The sequence below is a fragment of the Ursus arctos genome, chromosome X (assembly GCF_023065955.2).
Source record: "Ursus arctos isolate Adak ecotype North America chromosome X, UrsArc2.0, whole genome shotgun sequence".
NCBI lineage: Eukaryota > Metazoa > Chordata > Mammalia > Carnivora > Ursidae > Ursus > Ursus arctos.
In genome coordinates this window covers 117,745,611-117,753,471 of record NC_079873.1, presented here as the reverse complement: position 1 = coordinate 117,753,471, position 7,861 = coordinate 117,745,611, and the positions used below count along the sequence as shown (strand labels likewise).

At 48.2% G+C, this 7,861-nt stretch overlaps 1 protein-coding gene across 1 annotated transcript; it reads right to left on the bottom strand.

The window, feature by feature from the left end:
- Positions 1-3,674: 3,674 nt before the first annotated feature.
- Positions 3,675-6,586, bottom strand: LOC130542876 (cancer/testis antigen family 45 member A10-like). Its single transcript, XM_057307762.1, has 4 exons — positions 6,412-6,586; positions 4,651-4,773; positions 4,183-4,276; positions 3,675-3,807 (listed from the first exon to the last, which is right to left on the bottom strand). The coding sequence occupies exons 1-4, from the start codon at positions 6,584-6,586 to the stop codon at positions 3,675-3,677; spliced, it is 525 nt and encodes a 174-aa protein (XP_057163745.1).
- Positions 6,587-7,861: the final 1,275 nt, after the last annotated feature.

The following is a 7,861-nucleotide window of genomic DNA, read 5'->3' as shown; positions in this document are numbered from 1 at the left end:
AGGGCTGAATAATCCCTATCCCATGGATCTTAAGGAGAAGTGGAAGATGTTGGACATTCCGAGTGTGCTCAGGGCCTGGACTCAGTGGCACCCAGAAATTTGTGGGTTCATGCTGAGGGTGATGAGGAGTGATCACTGGGCTCCTTAATATTGTGGGACCACTACATGGAGACCAATTCTGTGGAGCCCAGACTACAAGGGAGACACTCAATTCACAGAGCTATGCCAACATGCTCTTGGGGAGGCAAGAACACTGTCCCCAAGGGGATGTGGGCTTTAGCTTTCAGCAGACTCTCTGATGTTAACATGAACAGGTTTTCTGTCCATCCCCTTGGAGGGAGACTTTGTTGTTCTAGGGGCAGGTGTTTAGAAGTAAGGTCATCCTTCCTTCCTTGATCCACGCCATGTTGCCGAAATTGTCTGCCTAGGAGCACTCAGGCTTCTGTGCTGTTCTCTTGAACCCAGGAGGCCTCGTGCTGTACTGATGATGATATGCAGTCTTGTCATGCACTTTATGAAAAATAATATAGGGAAATTTCACTAAGTTGGGGACAAAAGTCAGGAACGGTTGCTCTCACATCCAAACATTTGTGGCCAGTTGTGATTTCAACAGGAAGAGAAGAATCATGAAAGGCCATACTACTTGAGCTACTGCTTTACTAACCTAGCCGGAGGAAGAAAGATTTTCCTCCATGCCCCAGCAGCAGCAGAAACAATGAGGGACAGGCACAGCCCATCGAATAAGGAAATGTCAAAACTCAGTCAATGAGAGAGAGTCACAGTCCACCAATGAGGGAAATCAAAAGGTGACAGTCACATGCCCAGCCAATCAGCAATTGTCACAGCCCAGCCAATGAGGGACTGCACAGACAAGCTAGTGAGGAACACTCAAGCTCAGCCAGTGAGGGTCAGTCTCAATTCAGCCAATGACAGACAAAACCTAGCCAATGATGGACATTCACAGCGTAGCCAATGAGAGAGAGTCAAGGCCCAGGCAATGAGAGACCATCACAGGTCAGCCAATGAAGGACAGTCACAATTCAGCCAATGATGGACAGTCAACTTCAGCCAATGATAGACAGTCACAGTTAGGCAATGAGGGAGAGTCACAGGTCAGCCAATGATGGACAGTGAGAGCCCAGCCAATGATGCACATTCACTGTGTAGCCAATGAGAGAGAGTCATAGTGCAGCCAATGAAGGACTGTCACAACTAAGCCAATACCAAACAGTCACAGCTCAGCCAATGATGATCGTCTCCACTCAGCCAATTATGGACAGTCACAGCTCAACCAATGATGGACAGCAAGTTCAGCCAATGAGGGACAGTCATCACTTAACCAATGAGGGACTGTCACAGCTCAGCCAACGAAGGCCAGTCAATACTGAGCCATTGAGGGACAGTCACAGCTCAGCCAGTGAGGAACAATCACAGCCCAGCCAATTACGACAGTCAATCCATCATTGGCTGGGCTGTGACTGTCCATCATTGGTTGTGCTATGACTCTCTCTCATTGTCTAAGCTGTGAATGTCCTTCACTGGCTGGGCTCTGACCTTCTGTCCTTGGCTGAATTATGACTGTCCCTCATTGGCTGGGCTATGACTCTCTCTCATTGTCTAAGCTATGAATGTCCCTCATTGGCTGGTTTCTGACTGTCCTTCATTGGCTCACATTTGACTATCCCTCACTGGCTGAGCTGTGACTTTCCATTATTGGCTAAGCTGTGACAGTCTCTCATTGGCTGGGCTATATCGCTCTCTCATTGGCTAAGCTGTAAATGTCCCTATTGGGTGGGCTCTGACTCTCCCTCATTGGCTGAATTCTCACTGTCCCAAATTGGCTGAACTGTGGCTGTCCCTCATTGGCTGAGCTTGACTGTCTCTCATTGGATAGGCTATGACTCTCTCTCATTGTCCAAGCTGTGAATGTCCCCCATGGGCTGGCTTCTGACTGTCCATCACTGGCTCAGTTTGACTGTCCCTCATTGGCTGAGCTGTGACTTGCCATTATTGGCTAAGCTGTGATACTCTCTCATTGGCTGGACTATACCACTGTTTCATTGGCTAAGCTATAAATGTCCCTTATTACGTGGGCTCTGACCCTCCCTCATTGGAGGAATTCTGACTGTCCTTCATGGGCTGAGCTGTGACTGTCCCTCATTGGCTGAACTGTGACTTTCCATTACTGCATGAGCTGTGACAGTCTCTCATTGGCTGGGCTAGAACACTCTCTCGATGGCTAAGCTCTAAACGTCCCTCATTGGCTGAGTTGTGATTGTCCCTCATTAGCTGAGCTGTGACTGTACCTCATTAAATTTGGTGTGGTTGTCTCTCTTTGGCTGACCTTGACTGTCGCTCATTGGCTGGGCTATGACTGTCCCTCATTGGCTGAGCTTGACTGTCCCCCATAGGCTTGGGTGTGGCTGTCCCTCATAGGCTTGACTGTGACTATCGCTGAATGGCTAAGCTGTGCATGCCCCTCATTGCCTGGGCTGGGACTGTCCCTAATTGTCTGAGCTTTGCTGTCCCTCTTTGGCTGAGCTTATGGAATTCAGTAGGTTTATTATCTACCTCAACATCCTAAAGTGACAATTTCAAAAAAGGCCTGGAATAATCTTTTAAAGTCAAAGTTCTGGTTCTAACTTGGCAGCCGTACCTTGAGCGGCTGGGGTAATATAATTTAGAGGATGTCAATCCTCTACCTCATTAGCTAGTATATTGAGCTCTCTCTCCCATAGCCAATGATTCACATCTTTATTAATGAAGGGATGGCAATGAGAGGGGCTCCTCTCACTATTATTCTTATGTATTCAGTAGCCAACTTTTGCTTCTTGTCCCCACAACGTTAGGCTTCTCTGCACTGGAGGTCTTTTTCCAAAGGAGAAAGGCTTTCCACAAGAGCCCTAACAATGACTCCATTGAAATGGAAACAGACACTGCCAAGGGTTCAGGCCGGAGTGCTCCTCTCCCTCAGTCATCAGGCAAACATGGCGTTCCTGCACAGCGTGGGGAGATGGGACCCGACTGGTAAGGACACAGGGCTGCAACGACACGAGACCCTGAGGAGGACTATGTCCACGATGTGTGGGTTTTTCTCAGCACGCTCATGGTTGTGATTAAAGTCAAAGGAAAATTAAAACAACTCAGTGGAGGCAGGACAGCTAATGGTCGGGTCCACTGGTAAGGAAGGTGTGAGTCATCTGCTCAGGCCAAGCCTTATGACCAGCGGAGGGGCTGTCTCAGGCAAAAGGAAAAGAAATGGAGAGTGTATGGGGTGCAGGCTGGCTCGGTCAGTGGAGCACGGACTCTTGATCTCGGGGTTGTGAGTTCGAGCCCCATGTTGGGTGTAGAAATTACTTAAAATGTAAAATTTAAAAAAAGAAATTGCTAGTGTAGAAGATGCTATAAACACCAGCGACAGGCCTGTGACCTGCTGAGGAGCTAGGATATAGTGTCAACCCATGACTTAACGGCATTCCCCCTCTTCAGGGGAAAACAAACAAACGAACAACAAATTATCCTTTTAAATGCATTGCCAAATCAAACTTTACTAACAGGAATTTATAACATTAAAGTTTCAATGGTGTTTCATAGCCTGAAGAAGAAAATTTCGTAGCTAACTCGTGCTCGGAGGCATCAACAATATCCGGTAGCATTCCAGGATGGCCAACTGGTTATGCTTTCTCAATGATCACTGCGGTAATAGGATTAGAAGACTTGGGAGTCTTCATCTTTGTTGAGAAATCCTCATATTCTATTTTTTCTACTAAATTCCCAAGGCGACGTACTAAGTCTTGTCTCTTAAATCTGAAAATAGAGAAACAAGTCATTAACCAAAGGATATCCAAAGGACCTATGATGCAGGAGGCTCTGTAGAAATGGAAAGAGAGCCTCAGTTTATAGGAGAACAGAAAACACATCTGCAAGGCAAGGGACAATCCAGCAAATTCAGAGGGCCAGTTCAGGGTCAAGGTCCACCTCAAACTCGGGTGTGAACAGAAGGCTCTTCAAGCTTGGAAGAAGGAGAGACTCAAACACTATCAATCTAAATAACTGGAGACAACGTGAACTGTGAGTGAGGACCAGGGTTTGAGAAACGCCAGGCAGGCCCGACCCCACCCCTCACCCAGCAGCGCACTGGCCCCGCCAGGAAACATACTGCACAGTTCCTCCCACACTCACCTTGCCGCTTCCTTCATGGCGTACACAACAAATTTTTTCTGCACTTCTGGAGGTCCTTGCACCCCTTCAAGCAATTTGGAGATTTTTTCATATTCTGGGGATATGTAGAGAAAAAAACCTTCAACATCTCTAAAGTACAAAGGGGAGGTAGAAGTCAATCTTGGAGTCTCAGCGATCATTCAAGGGCTAGAACGTTACAGAGAACCTGTGCTTTCCATGCTTACATTCAGACATCCGGACACAGCCACCAGTGGAATCTGGTACACAGTAACCACTTAAGAAATACAAGGGAACAAGACAAAAAGGTTTACGGGGACATTTCAGTCAAAATAAAGAGGAGCCATTCCAATTGTGAAAATCCAATTCTGGCAAAGGATGAGCCTCAAGAGGTTGGTTGAATCTAGTCTGAATCATAGAATGGGAAAGACTTCCTGTGGTTTCATGGACGGAAGTGCTTATTCTACTTACTTCCTCCAAGCTGTCGAATTTCCATCTTTAATTGCTCTTTGATTTCCGTATTGATTTTCACCGGAATCGGCAGTTGATCTGGCATATCTCCAGACACAGACGTTGCTGTGACCTTGAGGTCATCTGCAGAGAGACAGCTGGGAATGATTCCTCCCACCAGGGCATGACCACCAGCTTTGTGAATCAGCCCACCCTTGCTGACGCTGGTCAAGTCCTGAGACAAACAATCCAACTTACCGTGTGGAATACCGTCTCCTGCCATATTCAGAAGCTCTGGAGGAACAGATGTTGACCAGAAGCCAGCAGGGGGGATAGACCACCTTCCCTCCCCTCCCCGTGGGTACTGTGAACGACAGGTGCACCCAGAAACCTAACTGACCGTGGAGCTGCAATGACGTGCATTTCAGCGACCCCCCCCCCCCACATCCATGGGCTCCACAGTCTCTAAAATTTTCATTTCATAGCAGGTGAATATACCAGATAATTGTATCAGACCTGAAATTCTGACCTCAGGAAAGATAATACAGCAAGGCAGCTCTTCTTGGCACTACGCATACCCAGAGACAGACGTGGACAGTGTAACCAATTAGCAAACATTCACAGAGCCCTGGCGCTCGTGACTTCATGTCACCTGGATGCCCTCTACGAGGTGGCAAGCTGAATGTGTCACTTGATGTCAGGATGCCTGATATTGGCACTCCGTCACTAGAAATCCCAGTCAGCAAATGGATCTTTGTCATCTGGGTTTTGTCTCAAAAATGAATATTGGCACTCCCAGTTGGACACGTCTACTTCATTCACTCATCCTCTGTGCCAAGCATCAAGCCAACAGTGGGGATCAGCCATGAACCAGACAGAAGAAACCCTCTCCTTTTGGAATGTATAACCTCTGTGGACGTCAGCGGGTAAATGCACAATGAACAAAGGTGATAAGAGGGTTTGAATTCATGTGAGGAAGGAAGGAAGCAGGGTTGTGAGTGAGAGCAGGAGGGAAGCCTCCATGACGGTGTGGTCAGGCAGGGCCCTCTGAGGAGGTGACCCCTAGGCAGAGCCGGGAGCAGGAGACAGAGGTGGCCCGTGCACAGGCAGAGGAGGAGTTCTAGCTGCCGGGAGGACAGGGCAGGATCCCTAGGAGGGGACGAGCCGGGGCCATGGAGCACAGTTCAGAGGGAGAGAGAACAAGAAGGTCACAGAGAGGACACATGATGGCAGGAGAGGATGGCAGGGCCAGGTCATGCAGGGCATGGAGACCAGTGTTGGGAGCTCAGACACTGTTCTGAGCGCTCAGGGGAGTTGATGACGGGCTTCAGGATATGCATGTAATGGTCTGATTTCTGTGTGGCCACAGTCACTCTCAGTTCACGGGAACCCATGAGCTCTATGGGGTCAGGTGGAAAAGCAGGATGCAAGCTCAGAAGCCAGGGGAGCAGCTTGCTGAATCCTGAGGTGGTGTGCGATGAGGGACAGTGTAATGGTGGGACTCTGGAATGATGACGGTGTTAGGAGGAGAGAAGGAAGGACAGAGAGGAGAATGAGGGTGTATCTTTCTATGAAGAAACCAGTAGAGTCAAGTGGTTGGGAAGCCAGCAATGTTTCCATGAAGGACAGAGTGACCACCTGGTCCAGCGTGGTTGAGAAATTAAGGCAGCATCACCAAAAGCCAGTGACCTTGATGGGAACTGCTCCTGTGGCGTGGAGGAGCCAGAGGCCAGGCTACCCTGGCTCAGGTCAGGGAGGGGAGGGGAGGCCTGGCATTCTCACCATCTTCCATGGAAACGGCTGAGCCCCAGGTGTGGGATGGTCCCTCTCCTTCCTCCTCCACCGACAGCAGCCGCATGCTCAGCCTTTTCTTATTTGGAGATGGAGTGATGGATTTCCCAGGACTTTTCACTTGGCTTTTGGGCCCAACAGCGGACTCCTCTCCTTTCTCACTCATCGCTTCCTGAGGAGCAACAAGAAACATGTCCCATTAATGAGAAAACTGCAACCCTTCCGAAACAGTATGGCAGTTTCTCAGAAAGTGAAACTAGAACTACGTCATGAACCAGCATTTGCAGTACTAGGTATTTACCCAAAGAATTCAAAATACGGATTTGAAGGGATACATGACCTCAAGGGAGAAGGGCTTCCCGCCTGGCACCCTCCATGGTACCCGCCTGCAGAAGTGCAGAGAGAGCCCTTCTCCCTCTCACAGCTGCTCTGCAGTCTCTTAATTGTTAAAAGTGGAGTCTGGGATGGACAGCACTGGAGGAGATAATGCTAAGTGAAATAAGTCAAGCAGAGAAAGACAACTATCATATGATTTCTCTCATCTATGGAACATAAGAACTAGGATGATCAGTAGGGGAAGAAAGGGATAAAGAAAGGGGTGGTAATCAGAAGGGGGAATGAAACATGAGAGACTATGGACTATGAGAAACAAACTGAGGACTTCAGAGGGGAGGGGGGTGGGGGAATGGGATAGACCGGTGATAGGTAGTAAGGAGGGCACGTATTGCATGGTGCACTGGGTGTTATACGCAACTAATGAATCATCGAGCCTTACATCGGAAACCGGGGATGTACTGTATGGTGACTAACATAATATAATAAAAAAATCAATAAATAACAAAAAAAAAAAAGTGGAGTCTGGGCACCCTGGGGAAGTGCTGGGAAATGGACGTTCTTCACACTAAGATCCAAATCTCATAAGAATATTGCCTTTTTAAGAGAAGATGTCAGGCTATGGGCATAGTGATTGTGAAAAGTGGTCGTTGCCGGCTGGTACAATTTCTGCTATTTCCAAATGCATCTTGTCTTTGCTCTTTTACTTGCCATGGTGAACACAATTTGCATAGGTTGCTTTCAATCGCAGGAGCAGAAACCTCTCCTGTGTTTAGCTAAAATGATACAAGAAACCAACAGCTAAGTGGACATTAGCATCAAATGAGCTGAATCCTGTATGAATAATATGACCAAACGTTGGCTCCCTTCCCCAGGTTCTCTTCTGCTTCTTAGAAGCCACTTCATCCCAGTTCTGGCTCCTCCTCATGATTGCAAAGTGGCTGCCAGGCTCCTCAGTTCCATGCTATTCAAGTCCTGTGTAGCAGGAGAATGCGGTTACATCCTTCCCTAGCGCTCCCAGAAGACGTCCTAAGGTTTGCAGGGTGGAATCCTTTTGTGCACATGTCCACCTCCAGCAATCATTTTGCTCTCCGGGGCATCATTCAGA

Excerpts from the sequence above, each read along its gene's own strand:
- LOC130542876 (XM_057307762.1), bottom strand. The coding sequence starts at position 6,586 with ATGAGTGAGAAAGGAGAGGAGTCCGCTGTTGGGCCCAAAAGCCAAGTG. Across the intron at positions 4,774-6,411 it reads AGCCGTTTCCATGGAAGATG|ATGACCTCAAGGTCACAGCA; the intron begins GTGAGAATGCCA and ends GTCTCTCTGCAG. Across the intron at positions 4,277-4,650 it reads AATTCGACAGCTTGGAGGAA|AATATGAAAAAATCTCCAAA; the intron begins GTAAGTAGAATA and ends ACATATCCCCAG.